Below are 27,708 nucleotides of genomic sequence, written 5' to 3' on the forward strand. Positions count from 1 at the left end.
TATTGCCTAACGTTTGAATGCCCTTGTACTTCATCTACAAAGTTCTTGCAAGCATTGAGAACAGCTAGTGCCAAGTCAGTAGCAAGGTTGGGGTATATTATATGCCAGTTTAAAAAGAGAAATATAGCAAAAATGGTGTAACTGACTCAAGGCAGCATGGGTAATATTCAACATGTATATCCATCTACAAACCTTGTAGATGGATATAAACCAGGCTTGCCAAACACCACAGATAGTACTTATTAAAACTGATACGTGGACGCATTATGCATGCTTTCGAGCCCCTTCCCCCTTTGCCAGTAAATGACTCCCCCTTTTTTTTTCTCCAGTGTAAAAATACACGCCCAAGGGTATTTAGAAAAAGAGATTTTTTGGAAAAATCATAGTCACACTACCCAATGATGCCATTTGGAGTATTTTCATCCAATTTTTTTAAAAACAGATTTTTGTCAAAAGGCTTCTGACAAACCAAACGGGATTTCAGGATGAGATGATGGGAGAAAGATACCCCTCTTCCCTTGTTAGGAACGATGGCTAGTATTTTTACCTCATATCTAAGCTTGTTTTTGAATTATATAACTATAAAGACAGAATTTTGAGGGGAAATAAACGTCTTACAAGGGTGTGTGCCTCAGCTACCAAGGAGCATCTGGGAAGGTGGGAGGGGCCTGGAGGGTGGCGGGTGCTTTTGGTTTTTCATTAGGCTTAGAGACTGCCAATCAAAACTTGCCCAGCAAATGAGGTGCGAGCTAAGGGCACACTGGGAACTAAATTAACGGCAGTTCTGACTGCAAGGGGTGGGGGCTTGCGATCTAAAGCCTGGAGAGATCCTTGGGGTCTTACACTGCGCCATTAAGCTGTGGCACGCGTTGGTTGGCCGCAGGTACAGTGAGAGGCCCTGCCGCCGCCGCTCTCGCCCAAGCCTCCATTGCCGCTTCCACCTCGGCGGGATCGCGGCAGCCTAGCCCAGCCCACCCCAGCCCACCCCAGCCCAGCCCAGCCTAACCCAGCCCCGCCCTGCGCTGCTGCTACCTTCGCGGCTGCAACCTTCTCAGCCCCGGCCTCCGGCACTACCCAAGCATCCGTGAGTCATTTTCTGCCCATCTCCACGCGCGCGGTCTCAGTGGTAGTCACCACATTAAGAGGTTTCCAGGGTTGCAAAATGGCAGAAGCGGATCTTAACATGGTCTCAGAACCAGCCGCCCAAGGGGTTGCTGAAGAGAAGATGGCTAGCTCGGCTAGTGATTCTGGGGAAGAATCTGACAGCAGTAGCTCTAGCAGCAGCACTAGTTGCAGCAGCAGTAGCAGTAGCCGCAGCCGCTTATATAGAAAGAAGAGGGTATCTGAACCTTCCAAAAGAGCACGGCGGACTCCGTTGGGTAAAAGTTTTGTAGATCGGCTGCCTCAGGCAGTTAGAAATCGTGTGCAGGCGCTCAGAAATATTCAAGATGAATGTGACAAGGTAGACATCCTGTTTTTAGAGGCAGTTCATGATCTCGAAAGAAAATATGCTGAACTTAATAAGCCTCTGTACAATCGGCGATTTCAAATAATCAATGCAGAATATGAACCTACAGAAGAAGAATATGAATGGAATTCAGAAGATGAGGCGTTCAGCAGTGATGAGGAGGTGCAGGAAGACATTAGTGAAATGCCTGCCTTAGAGGGTGACGGAGAAGGTGGCCTTAAAGAAAAACCTGAGGTAAACGCTGAAGAAAAAGAGGTTCGAAAAGAAATTCCTGAGGCAAAGGCTGAAGAAAATGCAGAATCTGAAGATTTTCTGGGGGTAAAGCCTGAAATGAAAGAAGAGCCTAAGGCAGAAGATAAAGAACAGCCTAAAGAAGCCGAGGCTAAGGCAAAGACTGCTGGAATAGAGGCTCCTAAAAGAATTCCTGAGGTCAGGCCCAAAGAAAGAACGAATCTTAAAAGAGCTCGTAAAGGAAAGCCTAAAAAAGAAGATCCTAAAGGCATTCCTGACTACTGGCTGACTGTTTTAAAGAATGTTGACAAGCTCGGGCCCATGATTCAGAAGTATGATGCCCCTATTTTGAAATTCTTGTCAGATATTAGCCTAAAGTTCTCAAAACCTGGCCAGCCTATAAGCTACACGTTTGAATTTTATTTTCTACCCAATCCATACTTCAGAAATGAGATGCTGACCAAGACATACATAATAAAGTCAAAACCAGATCACAATGATCCCTTCTTCTCTTGGGGATGGGAAATCCAAGATTGCAAAGGCTGTAAAATAGATTGGAAAAGCGGAAAGGATGTGACCGTGACAACCACCCAGAGTCGCACAACGGCAACTGGAGAAATTGAAATTCAGCCAAGAGTGGTTCCTAATGCATCATTCTTCAATTTCTTTAGCCCTCCTGAGATTCCTAAGATTGGAAAGCTGGAACCACGAGAAGATGCTATCCTGGGTGAGGACTTTGAAATTGGTCAAATTTTACATGATAACGTCATTCTGAAATCAATCTATTACTATACAGGAGAAGTCAAAGGTACCTATGATGATGGTAAAGGTTATGGAAACAGAAAATATCGAAAATAAAAAAGAGGCTGCCGGAAACAATTTTCAAGCCTCTCAAAACGTCAAGTAGCAGTGAAGCAGGTTTATATAGCCTCAGGCAAGATGGGAGGACTGCTATGTAACCTCAACACTAGCATTCCTTACAGTCCTGTGTTTTCATATTTTCTTGGTAGTCTAAAAAATTGTCTTACAGTGTCTAAGTATCAGTTTCTAGCCTGTTGCAGTGTAATATTCTTCAAAATACGTAAATGCTGTCAGTTATCTAAAGCATGCTCCTTTGGTGCTATAGAGTTTTGTTTTTGCAAAGTCCTTTAGTTATGTTCCTATTAGAATGTAGCTGTGAAAACTGTCATGTCAATTGAGACAAATATTTGTGTGAAAAAAAAGAGTTCCTGAAATACCAGTGCAAGTGTGTTTTTTTTTCCCAGCCCAGAAAACTAAACGTTTAAATCTGCTTGCACTAGCTGTGCCTTCATTACTTTGCTATAGATATACAGTACTTAAATTAACTAGAACAGCTGAACCATGAAATTTGACTGCTTGAAAAAAGATTAGCATAAATTTAAGAATGTCCATCAAGACCATATATGATATTATGGCATTTATTTGTGTGACATAGTGATCTATAAATTAATAATAACAAAGTTATTGTTTACCATTGAAGGGTTAATATGACAGTATTTTTTAAAAGTTTCCTCATCTTATACTGTGTAATTGTAAACTAAAGTTACTAACCACATTTTCTTTGTAATATGTTGTATTTTGTCTTTCACTGGGATGATCACTTTATATCCCGCACTCTTGGTATTTATACCAAAGAGCAAATTAAAGCAGAAAAGAAACGCTATTGATCACTTTATATCATTTGATATTTTTTCATGTTGTTCTATTGCATCCTAAAATAAATGTCAAATAAAGTGTACCATGCTATAAAAATCTAACATTTTTCCTAATTATAAAAAATGTGGGTCTTCTAGAAAAAGTAGAAAATACTGAAGAAAAGGAAATTTAAAAAGAATATGTAACTATTATTAACATTCTGATATATTTCCCAGATCTTTGCTCTTCTTTGCACAATATACATTCGAGTGATTGGAGAGAAAGAGAACAGGGGAGGAAGGCTAAGGGAGAGGAGAAGGGGGGAGAGAGGGGAAAGTGAAAGAAGGAAAAAGGAAAGGAGGATGGAAGGAGAGTGGGTGGAAGGGAGGGGGAAGGGAAAGAGAGTAGTAGGGGAGGAAGGGAAAGAGAGGAGTGTGGGGAGTGGAAGGGATAGGAAGGAGTGGGGATAGGCAGAAGGGGGAAGAGGGAAGTAGCACCTCACCCAGAAAGGACATATGTATAAGCTGTTGCTTTCACTTCCAAGAGTAGGATGGGTAAATGACATACACCCCCAGATGTGGCTTTTTTTTTTTTTTTTTTAATAGATGGCAACAGACTTTCACCTCTTCAGACCTTGCAGCTGGTTACAGGGTAATGAGATCCTGAGATTTTGGGGTTGAGGCTCCTTAAAACTCGGCTTACCAGAGAGGTTTGCACAGGGCAGAAAGGCAAAAGCACAACAAATAGTAAAATAGGTTTTTTAAATATAATTTTATTTTTTTCTCAGTGTTCTAAAATTTGTTGTTTATGCACCACACCCAGTGCTCCATGCAATACGTGCCCTCCTTAATACCCACCTCCAGGCTCACCCAACCCCCCACACCTCTCCCCTCCAAAACCCTGTTTGTTTCTCAGAGTCCACAGTCTCTTACTGTTTGTGGGAGTAAAGTAGTATTTTATTTCACATTTGCTGTTTTCCCAGTCCATGTATATTTTCCTTCAAAACCTGAAGGAAAGAGCTGTGACAGGAGGATTTGGGGAATTCTGGGTCTCTAGGTATAAAATTACCTGAAAATCTTTCCAAATCCCATCATATAGTTTAATACCTTGGTTTTATCCCTGTTTAACATTAGCCTAGCCTCATACCTATAAATGTAGGAAAATTACAATCCATGACACTGTATTTAACCAATCATATATGTTTAGATATTTAGGTTGTTAGGATTTATACAAAATCAGGAAGCAAATGAATTACATTCAGCAACACCACTGCAATTTTGAGAGTCTTTCTTTTAGTTCTGAGATATCCGTATCCATCAAGAAAGGGTATGGTAACAGATTTACTTATATACCAGGGCCAAAGTGAAGACTATAATAAATATGGTATACCTGGATCTTTGCTGCAGAGTTTCCCAAATTGGAGGTACACTGTGCTTGCCAGACAACACAGCACTTCTACGTGCAATGTAAAACCTTTATCGCATTTTAGAACACTTACTGAAGTGTTTAGACCCTACCCACTCTGTATTTTCCAATATTAAAGGAACACATCTCAGAATATTTGCGGAATATGTAGAATATATTCTATATATTCTACAGCGGAAATGTAGAATTCAGAAACACTTTGCAGGAAGATAACCTGTTTGTTGATTGGTGTACTTCCTCCCAGTCTGTCTCTTAATGAGGTTTTATCACAACTTCTTGGCTCAAATCTAAAGGTTAATTCAAAGTGAAGTGAAAAGGCAGCTTATTTTTTACCTTTACTGTTTAGGACACAGGTGGCAGGGTAAGGGAAAGGGAGGGGCAGGGTAGGTGCCAAAGATGTTTACATCAGTAAGGCTAGAATTCCGGAAATGCAAGTTGTCTGCGGTTGGTGGTTCGACCACCCTGGCTAGTGAAACTGGCTAGAGCAGAGCAGTCTTTGGGCTGGCACATTCGCTGGGCTACCGATTTGTCCATCATACTTATCCAGCCAATGACTAATGCCAGAAGGAGGAGCTGACTGAGCTTGAAACTGGGGAGCGGAGTGCAGAGGCAGAAGAGCTTTTACTCAGTCTTCTGCGACTTGTTTCTGGCGCGGTGTTTTCCTTTATTTGTGATTCAAGGCGGAAACAAGCTACCTCCTTTCCTAATCCCAACTGGACCAAGGAGGACTCCTCCTCCCCTATCCCATCCCTTTCTCCTCCTGACTGACTAAGCAACAGTAAGGACTGCTGAAGAGGTAATGGAAGAAACTCCATCTAAGCGGACAAAGTGACTGTACGGTTAGTCAAAATGGTGCAAATTACCCCATATGTCTGAGTCTAGCAAAACTGGTCCGCCCCGCTAAAAAAACCTTAAGGGGCCATGCGATAAGTTAGAAGCCAAATTTTAAAAGGAATTGCAAAAAGAATAAATGAAACAAGATGGGATCGGGAGGGAGACAAACCTTAAGAAATTCTTAATCTCACAAAACAAACTGAGGGTTGTTGGGGGGGGTCGGGAGAGGGTGGTGGGGTTATGGACATTGGTGGGGGTATGTGCTATGGTGAGTGCTGCGAAGTGTATAAAGCTGGCGATTCACAGACCTGTACCCCTGGGGCCAATAATACATTATATGTTTATAAAAGAATTTAAAAAAATGTTAAAAAAAAAAGGAATTGCAGCCTCTCGGAAAAAAAGTATAAATCCTCACTTGATGAGGTAGGCGTTTGTGCCCACCAGCACATGTATTAATTAGGACAACCGGCCGTGTAATAATTTCAGTAAGATTATAGATTACTTCCTATGTTGTTTTGTGCTTTTTGTAGAGTACATTTTTTTATTAAAGTGAAATATTTAATTATTAAATACATAGCATTTAGAAGTATACTTTTCTTCAAGAGATGCAGAACATAAATTTTCTAGAGCATCTTTGCTTATTTATGTGTAGTTTAGTCCTTAAGATTTGTGTGTGTGTGTTTGTGATACAGCTTTTAGAGAGTGGGAAAATTATTAGAACTCTTCACTGAAGCAAATATTTACTTGCAGCAAAAAAAAAAAAAAAAAAAAAAAGTACTTGGGGAGCCAATCCAAGTGTGTGTCTTGCCTCCAGCTCAGAAGTAGGAGAGTTTAAGTCAGCTTGCTCCAGGTGTGCCTTCATTATTGTGCTGTAAAAATGTGATTTGTTGTGAGATGGTACCTTACAAAATTTTATCACTTGATTAAAGTAGCATAGAGTTAAGAACTTTCAAGAACACATTAATATCAATTCTCCTAGATGAATTTTTAATTTTTGTGTGGCACATAGATTTATAAAGAAAAAATAAACATAATAAAGTTGTTTTTCCTTTGTAATGCTGATAAAAGCTAGAGTTTGTACGTGTTTCATTCACCTGTATTCATGAGTTATGTAAGTTAAGGTAATGGAGTATATTTTCTTTCCACTACGCTTCATTGAAAGTTGGCACTTGATCTCTGTTGTATTACATCTTCTGATTATGAAATATGTTCATTACAAAAAGTTTGGAAAGTATACTGAAAAGCATAAAAATTATTTTAAACAATTCGGCCTTCAAAGACAACCACACTTTACATAAAGATGTCTATAGCTTTATTATTATAACTACTATCTCTATCACTTTTCATTTAACATATTTTGTTTTAACATATATAAAGTGGATATGCCATAATTTATTGCATCAGCTTCTTATCATGGTATTTAGGTTAGGAACATCTTTTTCTAATTGGTTAATAATTGTAAACACTGCCTTTGAATTAAGGAAAAATGTTGCATATGTTGAAACATTTTCTCTTTTGATTTTATTCCTTTCTTCCCTGCAGAAGAGTTTTAATGTTAATACACTGTATTAACATTATTATGTATTAATGTTAATAAACAGTCACACTGATCCTTTCTCCCCCTATAATAGATTTTGGGTATTTGACTTAGAAAGTCCTTTACACATCAAGATCTTTTCTTTAATTGCCCATGTTTTCTTACAGTACTCTTATAATTTCATTTAATGCCTTAATCCTTCTGGAATAATTTTGATGTAAAGATAGAGGTAGATGTACCACCTTTTTTTCCCTCTCAACAAAACTCACTAGTTTTTCAATACCATTTAATGAATATTAAATATCCAATGTAATTAATTGCCACCTTTATTATGTAATCCATCACTTCATGTGTTTGGGCCTACTCCTGGTCTGTTCTGTTTAAAATGGTTATTCTTGTGCCAGTATAATCTTTTCAAACAAATCTCTGATATACATTTTATTATCTGGTAAGAAAAGTTCCTTAAAAAACTTGTTCTTAAGTTTATTTTTTAGATATTTTCACCTATCTATTTTTCCAGATGAGCTGCAGTATTGCTTTTTTTAAGGGTCCTTCCCTAAAACCTATGGGTATTTTGATTGGAGTTTGTTTGAATTTATAGATAAATGTACAGAGAATCAATAATTGTATATTCAGTCTTTTTATCCAATAACAAGCTGTGTCTTCCCATTTAATCAAAAAAATTTTAAAGTTTACCTATTAAAATAGATTTCGAAAATATTCAGAACTTGTTCTTTAGTTTCTTCTTCCTTAGTCTGCTTTTTGCTTGTGCTGTTTTGCTTCTTGTTTTTAAATCATCTACACCTTGGTATTGTCCCTTTCTTTCAGTTTTGAATTAGGACATCTGTTTCTTGAAGGGTGATGTGTGAAGAGGTAGGAAGAAATGAGCTTGAGCATCTCAGAAGCTTCAATTCATGTTTGTCTCATATCATTCTTTCTCTAAATTACTATATCTTCTGCCTGAGGCCATTTCTCTCAATTTATGTTGTCTCTCCATTGTTAGCTTTGGGATGAACAGTAGTTCAGCGTGACTCTGTGAAATGTCTTGAGTTAGAGTTGTTCTGTGGTGATGTAGTAGTTAATTTCTGTTCAGCTGACTGTCCAGCATCTGTAGTTACTTGCTGCTTGTCTTTCTTAAATTGAAGCAATCGCCAGAAAATAAAGATGATGCGCTGGTACACTTTTCTTTTTTACTTTAGCTCCCTTTTGTTCTGAGTTATGGAGCTTTTCCAAAAAGGGTCAATTTTTGCTGTTTCACTATCTGCCATAGGCCTAAATTCAGGGCCAAATTAAGGAAATCTGCTGCACATTGCCAGAAACCTGTGAAAGCAAGCATTAACTCATAGCTCTGCATTTTTTTTTTTTTGTTAAAATTTCATTGAAACTGAAAGATATTCTTTCCAGTGTGTGTCACTTGTGACTGGCTGTTTCTTTGAGTTGAAGATCATTTCTGCCTTTATATTTTATTCGGATGAATCTGTGTCGCACATGCAGAATTGAGAACTAGAGAGCAATGTAGAGAAGACTCTCCAAGGAGGGCGTATATAATGTTCTCTAAATGTATTGATATCAGAAAACCTTTTCTGCAACACAGCTATTAACTCTCCTAATTGAATGGTGTACCTGAAATACGAGTTTGGTGGATTTGGCTTTGGCTAAATATGTAAATTAACCCATCTTCATTTATTGGTAAAAACATTTCTTGACATTCAAAAAATATATATAATTTTTTTTTTTCTGGGCACCTGGGTGGCTCAGTGGGTTAAGCCTCTGCCTTCAGCTCAGGTCATAATCTCAGGGTCCTGGGATCAAGCCCCACATCAGGCTCTCTGCTCAGCAGGGAGCCTGCTTCCCTACCCCTCCACCCTCCCACCCCCCACCTGCCTCTCTGCCTACTTGTGATCTCTGTCTGACAAATAAGTAAATAAAATCTGAAAAAAAAAAAACTTTCTGAGAAAATTAAAGAACACACAGAGAATTGCAAACATAGTACAGAAAGATCCTACGCCCAGCTGTCCCAAATGGTAATACCTTACATGACTATCTGTAATATAATACTCAAACCAGAAAATTAACATTGGTGCAATCTACAGACCTCATTCAGATTTTGTCACATTTTATATGCATTCCTGGATATGTGTGTGTGTGTGTGTGTGTGTGTGTGTAGTTCTGTGTAGTTTTATCACATGTACAGATTCATGGAACAACCCTGTAATCAAGATTCAACTGTTCCATTATCACAGATTAACTCCCTCATACTAATGTTTTCCCTCTTGTACCTAATTTCTGGAAACCAATAATTTGTTTTCTTTATTGAAATGAAAAACAGTTATGTAAATGAAATTATACAGTATGTAACTTTTTGAGTTTGACCTGTTTTCACTCAGCAAAATAACTTTTAACATCCATCCAAGCTATACAAGTATCAATAGGTTGTTCTTTTTACTGCTGAATAGTATTCCAGTATGTTAATAACTGATCTGTGACTATGCTATAGGGGAATAAAACCAGGTGAAAAGCAAACAGGACTGCCAGTGCCCAGAACCTCCCACAGGGATAAAAGAAGGAATTACGAAGTCTTTGTAAAATTTAAAAGTTTAATAGTATCAATAGAAAATGCTTGTGTGATGCTTACTATACACCAGTAAAATATAAATTATTATTTATGTAATTCTTGCTACAGTCTTAAATAGGTATAATTATTATCTATATTTAACAAATGGAAAAACTGTGGTACAAAGAGGTTAAGTAACTTGTCAAAACTGACACAAATGATAAGTGCCAAAGCCAGGTTTTAAACTTGGCTATCTGCCTTGAGTCCATGTTCTTAACTGCTCTGCTACACTACTCTCTACCATGTTATACCACATAGAAAAACACCTTCCTTGTCCATTCTCAGGACTAGAAAAGGGCCCAAGGGAAACAGTAGGGAAAAAATAAATATAACCTAGAGGCAAACAGGTTGTCCATGTATAGAGGAAAACTAAGAATTTTGTCTTATCTAACAGTGGTGCACCCTGAATCTGCTTGTAGCTCATGTCTGAGTACCTTTGTCAAGGTTATAGCTTAATTAGACCACTGAGTAGGGTTTAGGCCCTGGGTGATATCCATCATATTCAGGAGTATGATGAGAACTGGCTTAGTAAATTTATATTTTAATTAAATGCAGGATGATTTATTACTATTAGAGTTTTCTTTTACCTTTCCAACTCCTTATATACTTAAAATTCCCTGTCTGTTTTCCTATAGTCAGCAGCAATAAAGAGCCTTTTAAGCTAGTAGATGTAAGAAGCAAAAGAAGCTGAAAAGTGATTTACTCTTCAGCATCCTTGATGAGAACCCAAAGGGACATGTATAGGATTTGGGCATTGTAGAGGGTGAAAGCAGAAATTTGAAGTTTGTAATATACCTGGTTTTGACTGCCACTTTTGTCACTTATTGATTCTGTGATTTTTTTCCCCACTCATTTAACTTTATTAACTCTATTGTTTTGGCACTGTATCATTATTTTTTATTAACATATAATGTAGTATTTGCTTCAGGGGTACAGGTCTGTGAATCATCAGTCTTCCCCAATTCACAACACTCACTATGTAGCATATATCGTCCCCATTGTCCATAATCCAGCCACCCTACCCCCCACCCCCGCCAATCCCCAGCAACCCTGTTTGTTTCCTGAGATTAAGAGTCTCTTATGAGGGTGCCTGGATGGCTCAGTAGGTTAAGCCGCTGTCTTCAGCTCTGGTCCTGAGCTCAGGGCCCTGGGCTCTAGGCCTGCTTCAGGCTCTCTGCTTGGCAGGGAGCCTGCTTCCCCCTCTCTCTCTCTGCCTTTCTGTCTGCTTGTGATCACTCTCTGTGTCAGATAAATAAAATCTTAAAAAAAATAAAATCTTAAAAAAAAAAGAGTCCCTTATGAGCAATGAATTCTGGAACACTGAAAAGAAATTTAAAAAATAAATTTAAAAAAAGTCTCCTGTAGTTTGTCTCCGTCTTATGTGAGTTGCTTAACCCCTCTTTTTGTTTTTCATATCTATAAACTGGGACTTATCTTCCTACTTCATAGAATTATTGTAAGGCTTACATGAGATATTCTTTATAAAATACTTAACATACTTATTGGCATGCAGTAACCAGTCAAATAATAATAATTATTATTGCTATAATTAGGCTCAGTGAGTTTTAATTGGAATTCCAGGGAAAATATCATGATATTAAATACTTTACAATCAGTATTCACTCATCCAGGTGTGTCCATCTTCAAGGAAAAAAATCATTTTCATGGATTTCATGTAACTGTTCCTGTTCTTTCTTGGATTTTTCTTCCCTAAATCAGCTCCTGGTAAACATGTACTGCCTGCATCTTTACTGTATCTTCAGTCTTTTAAGATCTTTTTGAATTTTTATCCATTTCTTTAGATCCAATACTCTACTCAGTGCGTTTCCTTACCAAAAGTCTATGACATAAACTCTTTCTTTAGTAATGTTGAATACAACTGTATCATTTCCAGACCGCAGTTGCCCACTTCTATGTAAAATAAGGATTTACAAACTATTTCCAGAATGTTTTCTATACATCCTCTTCCAGTTTTGCCTTGGTTTCTAAAAATGATTTTTTGGTCAGGAAGTTTTTAAGAATTGCTTGCAAAAGTTTAAGGAAACACAAGAGGTGAGAAGTGAAAGGCAATGAACAGCATATTGGATGACATCTACTTAAAAAATTTGCACCACACCCCATAAAAATGAAATTTGAGGAAAGTAAAACATATTTCATGTAATATTTTCCTTTAATTATAACCACTAATTACAAATTCAGGTAAAATATCATGATGTTAGAGCTGCTAAAATTGGTATTAACTTATACCAGCCTGTCTTGCTTTAAGGAAAAAAAAAGTCTCTTTAAATCCCCCCAAAAGGATTATGGGAATAAGATTCATTACTTATAATTATTTAAGTAGAATTCAAATTTTAATAGAATTCTTCAGTTTTTGGATTGAAAAACAAAACACGGAAAAGCACCAGGACAAATAAGTCACTTAAAATCTTTTTTTGTTATTATTTTTGGCTGGGCTCATGATGCAAGGAAAACAATTCAACAAATGTAATATACTTGGAAGAATTGGATTTTCACAGCCTACTTACCATGTTAGCAGGTTGCCAATTGTTTGAAATTCCTTTAAGCCAAGACTTGCAGCTGTATTTAATTAGGCTGATGGGTTAGAGAAAGAAAATAGCTATTTTTGAAAATCTGTATAGATGATGGGGCTTTAGGAAAATGAATCCTGACATTTTGCAATTGAATCTGTTCTAAAGCAAGAATCCTGAAGCAATGAGATCCTTAGTTGATTTTCTAGACAACAGTTTTAGAAATAAGTTAGGTCTCTTCAGATGGGTTTAGGTTTGTTTAGCTTGTGTTATTAAATATTCTCACAGGTACAATAGTGGGGGAGAAAAAAGTTCACAAGACCCAACAAAATAAATGCTATACTTTAAACCACATGTTTGAAGAAGTATCGTCTCCGTACTTTGATTTTCATTTTAAGATATTTTCATGAGGAAACAAGAGATCACAAATGGTACTGGCATGCCTCAATTACCACAATATTTATATGTGAAACAAGAATGTTTAGTTGTTTTATTTGACGCGGAAACTTACTTGATATTAAATATAGCTTAGATCTCTATATTTTCTTAATATTTTCAGTAAGTAAAAAGTGTTTGCATATAGTAAAGTACAGTTGAGTCAAAGTTTTGTTACTCAGGCTAGATTGACAAATCTCCATCCACCAAAAATGTATTATGTGATAAAAGTACCAGAATTTGTTGATGTTTAAGATGCTTTAGTTGGGCTGTCTTCTCTATCCAACAACCTGCTTTGTGAAAGTTGTCCTATGGACACTTTGTATCTAAGGAAAGGTAGAAGAGAGAATACTGAGTGACATTCCTCTCTAATTTTAGGATCCATCTTGATATTCTCTATTTAAAGCCATACTAACACCATTTATAAGACAATATATATATAAGATAAATGAACAAACTGAGGAGAAAACTACTTGTAGAAAAGCTAAATAGGTAAATCAGAAAACTATTTTTGTATGTATATTAATCTTTTGGCTAATAAATATGAAAAACCTCACACGCACTACTAATAAAAAAATGACAATTAAAATAACAATGAGATACTGCTGTTTACCTGTCTTGTTCATAAAATTAAAATTTTAAAGCCCCCATCAGTGTTTCGTAGCGTGAAGAAAATTCCATTTCACAGGCACAATTGGAAAGGTTAATACATATTTTCTGGAGTATTATTTGGCAGTACTTAATAAAAATGTGAAAAATGTGCCTACTTCTTGACCCAACAAATCTTCAAGAAATTTATCATAACTTGAAAATAATCACAAACCAATTATAAGAATGTTTCTTTCAGTGTTGCTTATAATACTGAAATCTCAGAAACAAGTTAAATATCTAAAAAGAGGGGATTCAATTTATGTTTTTATTTGTTCTTATAGTTGAGTAATATAAAGTATTTAAGGTAATAATGTAGATCTATACTGACATTGAAAAATGGCTAAGGTAAATTGTTTAATGAAAATGGTCTCAAAAATATGGAAATTTGGGGTGCCTGGGTGGCTCAGTGGGTTAGGCCTCTGCCTTCCGCTCAGGTCATGATCTCAGGGTCCTGGGATCAAGGCCTGCATTGGGCCCTCTGCTCAGCAGGGAGCCTGCTTTCCCCCTCTCTCTGCCTGTCTCTCTGTCTACTTGTGATCTCTCTCCCTCTGTCAAAAAAAAAAAAATCTTTTTTAAAATATGGAAATGTATGCATGCATATGCAAATTATATATAGTACACAAAAATGTTGATACTAGTTATCTGTGTGTAATGGGGTTTTAGGTAATTTATAGTCATGATTTTGGGGATTCTAAATTTTATATAATGACAAGAATTTAACTATTGTGATCAGAAAAAGTGTAGTGGGAGGAACAGGGTTATGTTAGAATTATAGGCAATTGTGTGGAACTGTAGAGTTAGAAAACATAAAGAATTTTGAAGGTGTTATATAGGCACATATTTGAACTACATAGTATTAGAGACTAATTTTTTTTCTTTTTAATTTTATTTTTTTATTAATTTATTTATTTTCAGCATAACAGTATGCATTATTTTTTCACCACACCCAGTGCTCCATGCAATCCGTGCCCTCTATAATACCCACCACCTGGTACCCCAACCTCCAACCCCCCCGCCACTTCAAACCCCTCAGATTGTTTTTCAGAGTCCATAGTCTCTCATGATTCACCTCCCCTTCCAATTTACCCCAACTCCCTTCTCCTCTCTAACACCCCTGTCCTCCATGCTATTTGTTATGCTCCACAAATAAGTGAAACCATATGATAATTGACTCTCTGCTTGACTTATTTCACTCAGCATAATCTCAATCCATCAGAATCCTAGAGGAGAGCATAGGCCGTAATCTCTTCGATATCAGCCACAGCTACTTCTTTCAAGATATGTCTCCAAAGGCAAAGGAAACAAAAGTGAAAATAAACTTTTGGGACTTCATCAAAATCAAAAGCTTCTGCACAGCAAAGGAAACAGTCAAAAAAACAAAGAGGCAACCCACGGAATGGGAGAAGATATTTGCAAATGACAGTACAGACAAAAGGTTGATATCCAGGATCTATAATGAACTCCTCAAACTCAACGCACACAAAACAGGCAATCATATCAAAAAATGGGCAGAAGATATGAACAGACACTTCTCCAATCAAGACGTACAAATGGCTATCAGACACATGAAAAAATGTTCATCATCACTAGCCCTCAGGGAGATTCAAATTAAAACCACATTGAGATATCACCTTACACCAGTTAGAATGGCCAAAATTAACAAGTCAGGAAACAACATGTGTTGGAGAGGATGTGGAGAAAGGGGTACCCTCTTCAGTGTTGGTGGGAATGCAAGTTGGTGCAGCCTCTTTGGAGAGCAGTGTGGAGGTTCCTCAAGAAATTAAAAATAGAACTTCCCTATAACCCTGCAATTGCACTCCTGGGTATTTACCCCAAAGATGCAGATGTCGTGAAAAGAAGGACCATCTGTACCCCAATGTTTATAGCAGCAATGGCCACAGTAGCCAAACTATCAAAAGAACCAAGATGTCCTTCAATGGACGAATGGATAAGGAAAATGTGGTTCATATACACAATGGAGTATTATGCCTTCATCAGAAAGGATGAATACCCAACTTTTGTAGCAACTTGGACGGGACTGGAAGAGATTATGCTGAGTGAAATAGAGACTGATTTATAAAACAATGTATTAGGGTGCCTGGGTGGCTCAGTGGGTTTAGCCTCTGCCTTTGGCTCAGGTCATGATCCCAGTGTCCTGAGATCAAGCCCCACATCAGGCTCTCTGCTCAGTGGGGAGCCTGCTTCCTCCTCTCTCTCTGCCTGTCTCTCTGTCTGCTTGTGATCTGTCTGTCAAATAAATAAATAAAATCTTAAAAAAAAAAAACCAAAACAATGTATTAGAGCTGATTGTTAAAGATGATCTACTTTCTTATTTCTTATTTAAGAAATCTTGGGCTCATTGTATCTAAGTACTATCCAAGGTCACACAACAGGTAGTAATAGAAAGTTCATAAATTATGCTGCTTTCCCTTTCATTTTTTTTGATAATTAACAATTACTATAAAACTGAGGTTTTTCTAACATCTTTGACTTTCAATGGTTACTTTTCCCTTTAATACCTAGAAAACCTAATCTCAGCCTTCATTCACTCAAGGGACTTCAGTAGTCTCTGCTAGTTTCCTTTTCCAAGTATTTCTGAGAAAACTAAAGAATGCTTGGTTATATATTGCAAACCTGTGTCTGCTGGTCACTTAGTGCTTTCTTAGAGCAAGTGCTTCAGACTTTTCCACTGGTCATATTGTGCTGTCTCATAAGCACTTCTCTATGTTGCTGCTACTTACCCAAATCCATGTTACTCTAAAAATTAACACATCACACCAAAAAGAAAACCCCTAAAAGACAAGCTTATATGTGACTCTCATGCTTAACAAAATTTTACTGATGATTTGGGAATAGGAGAAGGAAATTACCGGATAGAAAAAGGAAGTTTTAAAAGTAGCTATCAGAGATAGCTATCAGAGATCCATCATCTATGCCCCTGCACAGGGATCTCTTAATGACAGTCCTTCCTGATGCCATATATGTTGTGTCAACTTATTTCCCACTTGGAGAGTCCCCTTGACCCCTTTCTTCTTTACAGGTCACTAGAGTTCTCATTTTTCTGGGGGATTAAAGAAAAAGGAATCTCTTCCTATTCTTGTCAAAGGCCTATTATTTTCCCAGTGAGGAAATTGAAAAACTCAGTTCCTTCAAGGGATATTTAACAGTTGCCACAACTGGTCTAGTCACTATGTTCCAGATAAAACAATTATAATAGCACATTTCTTAGTCCAGATTAATCATATATGTGTGGAGTATGTGAATTTCCTTCTGTGAACCAACAAAATAATTTTTAACTGCAGGTCCTGAAGCATCTTTTCAACTGCCTCTCTTCTCTTTCTCTTTGCTTCAGCTTGTCTTTCATTTTTTCTAGTGTTCTACTTTCTAGCTTTGTCTCTTTCACTCCTCTTTCTCTTTTCACATATTTGCTTGCTATTGGCTTCCTGGACAGATGATTAAATCAATTTTGGCTTTGATATTTCTTTTCTATTACCTTTTGTTTTTGTTGTTGCTAGTTTAGTGCACTATAATCTGTAAAGATGAATTGGCAGTCTCGGGAGGATTATTTTTAATTTTAAATTGGGTAAGATAAATTCACCAATTAACCTAGTTCTAAAAATCCCAACTGAGAAAATGACTATCCAACAGAGATTACTGTTTTCATAGAGATACAAAATATATTAACAGCAGCACCCTTGGTGGAAAACAACACCTGAAAATTTTCAAACATCCCCAGTATAGAGATCAGAATAAATTTTAATGTCGAACATAGTTTATACCTTTTTAGCATTCTTCACTTTAAGAATTCAAGTCTCTTGTTAGTAATTGACAAGATATGTTTTCTGTAGTTGCTAAATCCTTGAGATAAGTCTGTAACATTCTGTTTTAAATAATACTGAAGTAAAAGGAACCCAGCATTTCTCCTGTTTATTGTCCCTCATTCCCTTCCACAAGATCATAGAGAAAAAAAAAAATCAAGAACATTTCTCCCTTCTCCAAACCTCAAAATATTTTGTTTTTCTATTCTTTTGAAAATAGCAAGTTTTTTGAAATACAATACACAATCATTATAATTTACTTTTAGGATATACAACTCAATGGGTTTTAGTATATTTAGAGTTGTACAACTACCACTACAACCAACATTTTCGTCACCACATGAGGAAATTCTATGCCCATTAACAGTCACTCCTTATTTCCCACAGCTCTCCCTTCTTCCAGTCCTAGGCAACCATTAATCTACTACTATCTATCTCTATAAATTTGCCTATTCTATATGTTATATATAAATGGAAAAATATAAAATGTGGCCTTTTATGATTGACTTAATTTGCATATTTGCAATGTCCGTCCATATTGTAGTATGTATCAATACTTCACTCCTTTAAATGGCCAAATAGTATTCCATTTTATGGATATACCACTTTGTTTATGTATTCACCCACTAAGGCTATTTAGGTTGTTTGCACTTTTCAGCTATTACGAATAATGCTACTATGAACATTCATGTGGACATGTTTTCATTTCTTTGGGGCAAATACCAGGAGTAGAATTTCAGGGTCATGTGATAACTGTTTAACCTTTTTAGGAAGTGCCAGACTGTTTTCAAAGTGGCTGAACCACTTTATATTTCCACCAGGAAAATAGGAAGGCTCCATTTCTTTATTTATTTCCCAGTACTTATTATCTCTCTTCCTGATTCTAGCCATTTTAGAGGGTGTGAAATAATATCTCAGTATGGTTTTGATTTGATTTTGATTTTCAATGATACTCTGCCAGATCTAAAAGAAGACATGGAATTACTGATTACTGATTAGCTTTTCAGGATAAAGAAAAAGAAAGAATAAAAATCTCCATTTTAATAACAATCAACATCAATTATAAACCCAAATATAAATGTTTTTTGTATCCTCCTGCCCTTTTATTTTATTTTTTACTTATTTTTTTAAAAAGATTTATTTATTTATTTATTTATTTATTTATTTGACGGAAAGAGAGAGAGAGATCACAAGTAGGCAGCGAGGCATCCTCCTGCCATTTTAAAAATACTGCCTCACTGCTGTTTACATGGCTAATTAAAAGTTGGGCATAACCAAGAGTCTGCATTCAGGGCAAGTCAAATGACGTTTATTTTCTTTGCCTCAGCACCATTGCATTTTTTCCTTAAGTTGAATGATTTGCTGCTTGGAAATCTGCTTAGACAGAAGGGAGCTGAGTAACATGTCCCTCCTCTTTCTTCTTTTACTTTCTACACATCACTGGTTTGCATTAGTTTTTTCTTGCTGCTATAACAAATAACTACACATTTAGCAGCTTAAAATAACACAGATTTATTATTTTATATTTCTTTAGGTTAGAAGTCCATTAGGGGTCTTGTTAGACCCATAAATCAGGGTGTCCACAGAGCTGGGTTCCCTTCTGGAAGTGCTACAAGAACATCATTTCCTTGCCCATTTAAGTTGTTGTCAATTACTCATGGTTGTAGGATGACTTCTCCATTTCCTTGGCTGGCTGTCAGCTTGCCCAGCTCCTATGCCACTCACTCATCTTGGTTCATGAGCCCCTTCCTTCTTCAAAGCCAGCAAATCCTCTGCTTTCCTTTTCCACTTTTTCTTAATTCTTTTCTAGCTTTATTTATGTATAATTGACAAAATTTTAAAATGTTTGTTGTGTACATTGTGGGAATTTGATATATGTATATATTGTGAAAGGATTCCCACTTTCTAGTAATTAATATATCAGTTTACCTAACATAATTGTTTACTTATTGTTTGGTGAAAACATTTAGGTTCTCTACCCTCTTACCAAATTTCAATTCTATAATATAGTGTTACACTTTTCATTTTTCTTGAAATTGTTTTTTTTCTCTCTTTGTATAGTTCCCCTATTTAAATCTATCTTTTCTTTCTTTATGCACCATGTAGTATTCCATAGGATTTGTCTGTTTTATGTCTTGTGTAAGGATCCGTATTTCTGCCTTAAAAAGTTATTTATTGCATGCTTCCTCTTGGAGAGTGGTAGGAGAATAATTCTTTCAATAAAGAGTTCCCATTTCCATATAGACCTTTAACTTAGGTCCATCACAGAAATGCCTGACTTCCATGCTACTTTAAGGGATGCCCCCCCTATCCTTCTCAGTTGCTTAAGTAGTTCTGGGCTATAGGGGAGGGAGGTCAGAGATCTACTATTTTATTGTTTAGTATCCTTCTAATATACAGTGTGAGGACAAGACTCATTCTTACAGGCAATATTTAAGGAGTATTTACCCATAAAACTCTACTGGGTCTACTGCTCCATTGGTTACTATAGGGAGTTCTGCTTCAGCAATTCTTTATGAGGAGATATTCAGTGTCAGAGTCTTATTGGCCTTGTAGCTGGAGCCCATTATATTGCTGTTCTATCAATTAGCCATTGCATTTTTTCCACATAACCATTTCCTGCCTGCCCTAGGAGTGTTGTGTGAGGATGATTAGTGTAGCAACCACCACTTTAATGACTTATAACCAGTGTAATGGTTAATTTCATGTGTCAACTTTACTGGGTTATGAGGTGCCCGGATATTTGGTCAAACATTATTGTGGGTGTGCCAGTGAGGGCGTTTTGGGATGAGTTTCACATTTGAATTGGTAGACCAGGCAGAGTAGATTGCCCTAATGTGGGTGGGCCTCACCCAATCAGTTAAAGGATGAGAAGAACAAAAAGGCCAACTGTCTCCCAAGTAAGAGGGATCTCCTTCTATCTTACTGCCTTGAAGCTAGGACATTGGTTTTCTCTTGCCTTTGGACTTAAAACCAAAATATTGGCTCTACCTGGGTCTCAAGCCTTTTGGCTGCTGCTGCCCCTCAGAACAATTTGTTACTTAAACTGTAATCCCTGGAGGATTTTACTAGTTGCCAAGCACATTTAGATAGGGCCTTAAGAAATACATATACTGGCAACAGGTCTTTGGGGAGAAGGACAATGTACCACCGTGAAGCTGGGCAGCTGGGGATACCTGGCTCACTCAGGGCGGAAGGCCGCCCCTTCACAGAAGCCAGGCAGCCAGGAACGCCTGGCCCCCCCAGGGCGGAATGCCGCCTGCTTCAGAGAAGCCGAACACCTGGGAACCAGGAACGCCTGGTCAGCTCAGGGTGGAACGAAAACCGCCTGCTTCCCTTTTTTGTTGTCGCTCCTTTCTCTTCCCAGAAGCACCTGTCATTAGTTAGATGAGTCCTTTGAATGTGCTTGGTTAACTATAAACTTGATCCTCCTCCTTGCTTGCCTGCTAGACGTGACTAACGTTTGACCTTCATCCATTCTTCTGTTGGCCATTGTTTTCTATCTAATAAAAGTGAGACTGTGGAGTTGTTCATGGCACCAGTCCTTTTTGACTGTTGTCCCCTGCTCCCAGTCTCTTGCAGCTGACTTGTTTTTGCCTAATTCTTCTCCCTTCGAGGGCTGGAAGCGCAAGTGGCGCCCGAACAGGGACGAGACCAGACCAGACCCGATCTGATCAGAAATAAAACAGCAGAAGAAGCCCCAACGTGAGTTTTGCACAGCCACACCTTTTTCCCGCTGGTGAGTTGTGGGCCATTATCGCAGGGTATGGGTAATCTAGAGAGCACAAACAATTATCACCCTTATATGTGTTTTTTTTTTTTTTAAGATTTTATTTATTTATTTGACAGAGAGAGATCACAAGTAGGCAGAGAAGCAGCCAGAGAGAGAGAGAGAGAGAGAGGAGGAAGCAGGCTCCCTCCTGAGCAGAGAGCCTGATGTGGGACTCGATCCCAGGATCCTGAGATCATGACATGAGCCGAAGGCAGTGGCTTAACCCACTGAGCCACCCAGGCGCCCCCACCCTTATATGTGTTTATTGAGAAGGCTCCTGAAGGTGGAAGGAGCAAAAGTCAGCGAGGACCAACTTATGGAGCTTTTAAAGGTAATTAAAGAACATTGCTCCTGGTTCCCTATATTAGGGACTTTAGATTTTACAAACATGGGAAAAAGTAAGTCACGAGTTAAAACTTTCATATACGAAAGGAAAGCAAATTCCAGTCACTATATGGCCTACTTGGACCCTCATTCGCTCCGTTTTGGAGCCTTTACAAACCTCTGATTCGGAGAGCGATAATGAATGTTCAGGAGAAACTAAAAAAGAGGAACCTGAACATGCCATCCAGGAGGAGAAAGAAACTATTAAAGCCACCAGAAAGGAATATAGAAAGGAGGAAACTCCTCCTTCTCCTCCTCCACTAACAGAACAAAAGATGCCCATGGCACTGTCGCCATCGGCTCCGCCATTCTATAAGAAGGCACCATTTAATGAAAAAGTTGAAAAGTACATGCTATCGGCTATTCAGAAAGGCCTCCTTGAAGCACAGCGAGTGGGAGACCTAGATGCCTTGCATTTTAATTTCCCGGTTATTATTACAGAACATGTCGCTCCAGGACATGATCCTAACAACCCTAATGGTGTCTATGAGGCCAAGCATGAGCAATTTCCCTTCAAATTATTGAAGGAACTAAAAACAGGCAGTACAAAACTATGGAGCTAATTCTCCATTTACAACAGGAATTATTCAAGGCATCGCAGAAGGCAATCGACTTATTCCAACAGATTGGTCATTGCTAGCAAGAACAGTTCTGTCTCCAAGTGAGTTCAAAACATGGTGGCAAGATCATGCAGAAATAGCAGCTCCCCATAATAGAGCTCATAACATTCCTATTTCCGTGGAATAGCTCATGGGTCTTGGACCATGGGCCCAGGTTCAAGACCAGGTATTAATGAATGATCAAGCTGTTGAGCAGCTCCGGCGTTGCTGTTTGAGAGCATGGGAGAGAATAGAATCTCAGGGAGATACGTGCTCTTCTTTTCAAAAGGTGGCACAGGGTCCAAGAGAGCCCTAAACTGATTTTATTGCAAGATTACAAGAGGCTGTCAGAAGACAGATAAGTAATCTTGAGGCTGTGGATACTATTATGCAACTGTTGGCTTATGAGAATGCTAATTCTGATTGTAAGAAGTTGCTAGCACCCTTTAAAGGCAAGGGAACATTGACAGATTATATTAAGCTTTGTCAAGGAGTAGGAACAGAGACCTATAAAGCTGATTTGTTAGCTCAAGCAATGGCTGCTCTGACCACAGGAAAATTTAAAGGACAGTGTTTCAACTGTGGGCAAGAAGGGCATAAATACTAATCTTACTTTTGGATATCAAAATAGGCCAATATGTATCGACAATCATTCCAGTTGCCTTGTCCCTGGTAATCAAAGATGGTTGGTGGACCTTCCTACTAATAATTATTTGACTAAAGCTCAATTACATTTACTCTCCATTAAAGGATTCCAAGCCTACAAATATTGGGGTCCTAGCTACAACGCAGCACCCCCTATTCCGAAATGCAAACCAACACAAATGTGGTCTGATGAGGGAATTCGCCCTTTATGGAAAGATTGTCGAGCTTCTCACCCCAGTATTGTTATTAATGATTCCTATGGAATTGTATGGGACTGGTCCCCTAAGGGGATGGCAGTCACCAGTTGCACTGGGGAACCCTGCTCACCTCATCAAAAGTTAAATGGCAAGTTTTTGATGATCCCATTTTACCGCAAACCTTAGCTTTAGGAGATGCACCTCTGGTGTGGCTTGAGCACGGATTTTCTATGCCGTCTCCTTTTGTTGATTATCATAAAAGACAAAAGAATTTATGGAAGGTCACTACCGCTTTAAGTCATGTAAGAGTTTGGAATGGCTCTTACATTCATCAGTCTAATAAATATGCATTTTCTTTTTTCCTCATGGATGAAGAATGGGTAAGCGCTTGTGTTAGAGATCCCTATGTTTTTGTTATTGGAAAAAATGACTTTTATATTCATAGTAATAGAGAAATAGACTGTCTAAACTGTAAGATGTTCACCTGTGTAGATAAGAACGTTTATAAAGACAATTTTATCATTCTCATAGCTAGAAGAAGAATAGGCGTTTGGCTACTGGTGAAGCACCACCATGTTTGGGAAAGCTCTCCAGATGTACATACACTTTTAACTGTATTGAAGAACTGGGTCCATAGAACAAAAAGATTTGTTGGGTTGCTTATAACAGCTATTCTAGGAATTACATCCATTACTGCTACAGCTACCACTGCAGGAATGGCCTTGCATCAAGCTATACAAACTACACAATTTATACAGAAGTGGCATGAGAATGCTAGCAAGGCCTGGAATCAACAATCATAGATCAAAATTAGATGAACGTTTCTCTGATTTAGAAACACCCATGATATATATAGGAGATGATCTTCAGAATATAAAGCTTAGACTTCATATTTTATGTGATTGGAATGTTTCTTCTTTCTGTGTTACTCCCCATGCCTATAATGAATCAGAAGTATCTTGGAGCAAAATCTGCCGACATATTACTAACCATTGTGGTGATAATCTAACCTTAGATGTTTACTTCAAGATACGATTCTAAGTATTACTCACTCATCATTACAATCCGTTCCAGGAGTGAGTTTTACTCAAAGAATTAATGATATTCTGTCTGATTTAAACCCTTCTACTTGGATCACGGAAACTGGTCTCAGTGTTATAGGTGGAATGATTATTTTTCTTATTGCTATAATCTTTTTATGCTTAGTCCTCAGAAGCACGCAAAAATCCCTCCCAACGACTGAAGAATCAAGAAGCTGCAAAATCAACTTTTCTACTTCTTCACAAACAAAAGGGGGGAGATGCTGCTGCCCCTCAGAACAATTTGTTACTTAAACTGTAATCCCTGGAGGATTTTACTAGTTGCCAAGCACATTTAGATAGGGCCTTAAGAAATACATATACTGGCAACAGGTCTTTGGGGAGAAGGACAATGTACCACCGTGAAGCTGGGCAGCTGGGGATACCTGGCTCACTCAGGGCGGAAGGCCGCCCCTTCACAGAAGCCAGGCAGCCAGGAACGCCTGGCCCCCCCAGGGCGGAATGCCGCCTGCTTCAGGGAAGCCAAGCACCCAGGAACCAGGAACGCCTGGTCAGCTCAGGGTGGAACGAAAACCGCCTGCTTCCCTTTTCCGTTGAGCTCCTTTCTCTTCCCAAAAGCACCCATCGTTAGTTAGATGAGCCTTTGAATGTGCTTGGTTAACTATAAACTTGATCCTCCTCCTTGCTTGCCTGCAAGACGTGACTAACATTTGATCTTCATCGATTCTTCTGTTGGCCATTGTTTTCTATCTAATAAAAGTGAGACTGTGGAGTTGTTCATGGCACCAGTCCTTTTTGACTGTTGTCCCCTGCTCCCAGTCTCTTGCAGCTGACTTGTTTTTGCCTAATTCTTCTCCTGTCGATGGCTGGAAGCGGCATTTGGCCTTTGGACTAGAATTATACCATCAGTTCTCTCAGTTCTCAGGTCTTTGGACTTGGAGTGAAGCAATGGGTCTTCAGCTTGCTGACTGCAGCTTGGGACTTGTCAGCCTCTAAACTGTATAAGACAATTACTTATAATAAATCTCTGTGTTGTTTATGTGTGTATAATACATATAGACATACACATATATGCACAAATATAAAATCTATTGGTTCTATTTCTCTGGAGAACCCTGATTAATACAGCCAGTATACTCATGTTTTTGTTTTTGTTTTTGTTTTAAGATTTTATTTATTTGACAGACAGAGATCACAGGCAGAGAGAGAAGAAGGGAAGCAGGCTCCCTGCCAAGCTTGATGTGGATCTTGATCCCAGGACCCTGGGACCATGACCCGAGCCAAAAGCAGAGGCTTTAACCCACTGAACCACTCAGGCACCCCCAGTACACTCGTTTTTATACTCATTTTCCTCTACAGTAACTCCTCTCCCCACCTTCACTTTGGGAAAACTTTTTTTTTTTTCCCCTCTCATAATTCTAATGCAACCTGGAAAGACCCCTCAGATAGAGGCTAATTTCAGTGAGTCGTGGAGGTCTAATATCTCCCACCCTTCTGGGGAAAGTTTTACTTTATATATATTTTAAGTTCTAATCTCTCTACCACTACCTAAGAAGTAGCCCTCCACTCAAATTATTTTGTATTTTCCAGGCAATTCCGATTGTTAAAACAATAATTGGCCTTCTATCTCCTGGCATCACAACTGGAAGTCAACTTTAATTTAGTTGGCAATTTTTCTCACTGAAAAAGGATAACTAAACCCAGTTTCATCATTGCATTGATTTCTTCTCTGGCAGTGCCTTGCTTACACATACGTGTGAAAAAACTGGTTTTGGAGTTCAACAGAACTAAATTCAAGAATAAGGTATGTGAGGCAGTTAATTTCTTCAAAGTCATTTTATTTAGCAGCACATGGGGATAATAATAGCAACCGCCTCATAAATTTCTACTCAGTAAGGTTTTGTGGGTAACTCCTAGCACAGGGTCTCTGCCACATAGTAAATGAGAAGTAAATTCTAACTATAGTGAGTACTAACAGTAAACTAATATTATTCAGTAAACTAAAGAGATCAATGAAATGCTATCCCTTTTCTTCCTAGCTTGTTTCTTTATTTCTAAGATGTGTATTTTTAGTGCTATATATGAGACGACTCTGGAAAATCTAGCTGATGTTTCCTGCTCTACAGAGAATACATATACTGATCCATACACTGATACTGATTCATACTGATACATACACTGTATGCATGTATGCATACTGACACATGCACTGTGTGTATGTATGTATCAGGATGCACTGTATGATTCATACAATCATCGTATGAATCATACAATGCATACTGATAGAAACACTGATTTGAAGTAGGTTTTCAGTAAATTAAGTCGATCTCTTAGAACCTGCGATGGAGCTCATTAAAAAACAGGAAGAGTTATTTGTGGTGCCAGAAGAAGCAATATATAAAGTGCACACCTAGGAATTTCTGCATGAAAATTTGGGTAAAATATGAGGAAATTGCAAATGAAATTTTCCAAAATTGACAACTGTATTATTACCTATCATAAAATAACCTGTCCTTGAGGAGTTTCTAAAGAAAAGGGAAAGTTATTAATGATGTTACATTCCAGTTGTTCAAGTAAATCATTGCTAGCATTTTGACAAAAACCAACACTTATGCATGGATAAATTATAATTTTTTCTATATATACACACATGTTCATAATATTGAACAAATCAAAAATATAACAAATCAAATATAGAAATCAAAATAGAACAAATTTTGATGTTGATTATAATTCAGATTTTATTTTTATTTACTTAGGGGGGAGAGAGAGAGAGAGAGTGAAAGCATGAGCAGGGTGGAGCCATAGAGGGAGAGGAGCCAGATGTGATGCAGGGCTAGATCCCAGAACCCTGGGATCATGACCTGAACCGAAGGCAGATGCTTAATGACTGAGCCACCAGGAGTCCCACTGATTATAGTTCATACCTTTTTTACATTCTTCAAAGTGACTCGGACTTGAAGAAGGATTCAAATCTGCTGTGCTAATGATCAGTTATGTCCTCTTGAGCAAGGGAATCACTTTTAAAATGAAGGTATATATAGAATTAGGGATCATGTCTGTGTGTCCATATTCTTTATATTATTTATTCATGTTTGCAGTTAAATTGTGCATATATACATAGAGTAAAATAAGTCATATATTTAAATTGAGTCTACTATGGGCCACTTATTAGAGAGCAGGGAATTTTCCTTTAGAAAAAAGACAAGAATATCAGGAATTAGCAGCTCACCGATCTTTAGACTTTTGGGTTCAGACATGTTTCCAGTTGTCATTTGGGGAAAAACAAAACAAAACCAAAACAATCCATTTGACTCTAACAGCCCCAAACTACAATTTTGTCAACTTACACGAAAATACAGAAACATTGTGATGAGATTTTCCTCAGGCGAGTAACATACCTGTTGAACAAAACACTTTCATGAATGTTTCACAAGAGATATATTTTCCAATGACTATTTAAATGATATCTTAAATATATGCATACATTAACATTCACTCTTTGTATTGCAAATTTCTATGGGTTTTGACAAATGCATAATGTTATGTATCTACCACTACAATATCATACAAAAGAGTTTTGTTTTTTGGTTTCTGATTTTAAATAACTTATAAACTAATGTTCTTTTTTCTTAAAATATTGAGGAACACTATGGAATCTAATACAGTCTCTCAGTGTTTTTTGTGGGATGCTCTAGTAGTAACTACTCTAGTAGTTGTAACTGCTCTACTCCAGTAGTAGTAACTACTCTAGTAGTAATTACTACTACTAATATGACATACTTGTTTTACAGTTTCAAAACATCCTTCATACTTAGTCTCAAAAGAGTCTTTAAAGAATCCTAGGAATAAGATAAAACAAGTATTAATTTCC

General features: G+C 37.8%; 1 protein-coding gene and 1 long non-coding RNA gene across 2 annotated transcripts; both read left to right on the plus strand.

Annotated features, from left to right (window-relative positions):
- The first annotated feature begins 1,026 nt into the window (after positions 1 to 1,026).
- LOC122897273 lies at positions 1,027 to 24,184 on the plus strand. Its single transcript, XR_006382506.1, has 3 exons — positions 1,027 to 1,084; positions 20,815 to 20,936; positions 24,001 to 24,184. It is a non-coding gene; the product is annotated as an uncharacterized LOC122897273 (long non-coding RNA).
- On the plus strand, positions 1,073 to 3,383 carry NAP1L3 (nucleosome assembly protein 1 like 3). The gene has a single exon (XM_044235459.1). It carries the CDS (start codon positions 1,163 to 1,165, stop codon positions 2,555 to 2,557), a length of 1,395 nt encoding a protein of 464 aa, XP_044091394.1. The 5' UTR covers positions 1,073 to 1,162; the 3' UTR covers positions 2,558 to 3,383.
- Positions 24,185 to 27,708: the final 3,524 nt, after the last annotated feature.

This window comes from Neovison vison, chromosome X (genome assembly GCF_020171115.1).
Source record: "Neovison vison isolate M4711 chromosome X, ASM_NN_V1, whole genome shotgun sequence".
NCBI lineage: Eukaryota > Metazoa > Chordata > Mammalia > Carnivora > Mustelidae > Neogale > Neogale vison.

Coding starts and splice junctions, on each gene's coding strand:
- NAP1L3 (XM_044235459.1), top strand. CDS start 1,163: ATGGCAGAAGCGGATCTTAACATGGTCTCAGAACCAGCCGCCCAAGGG.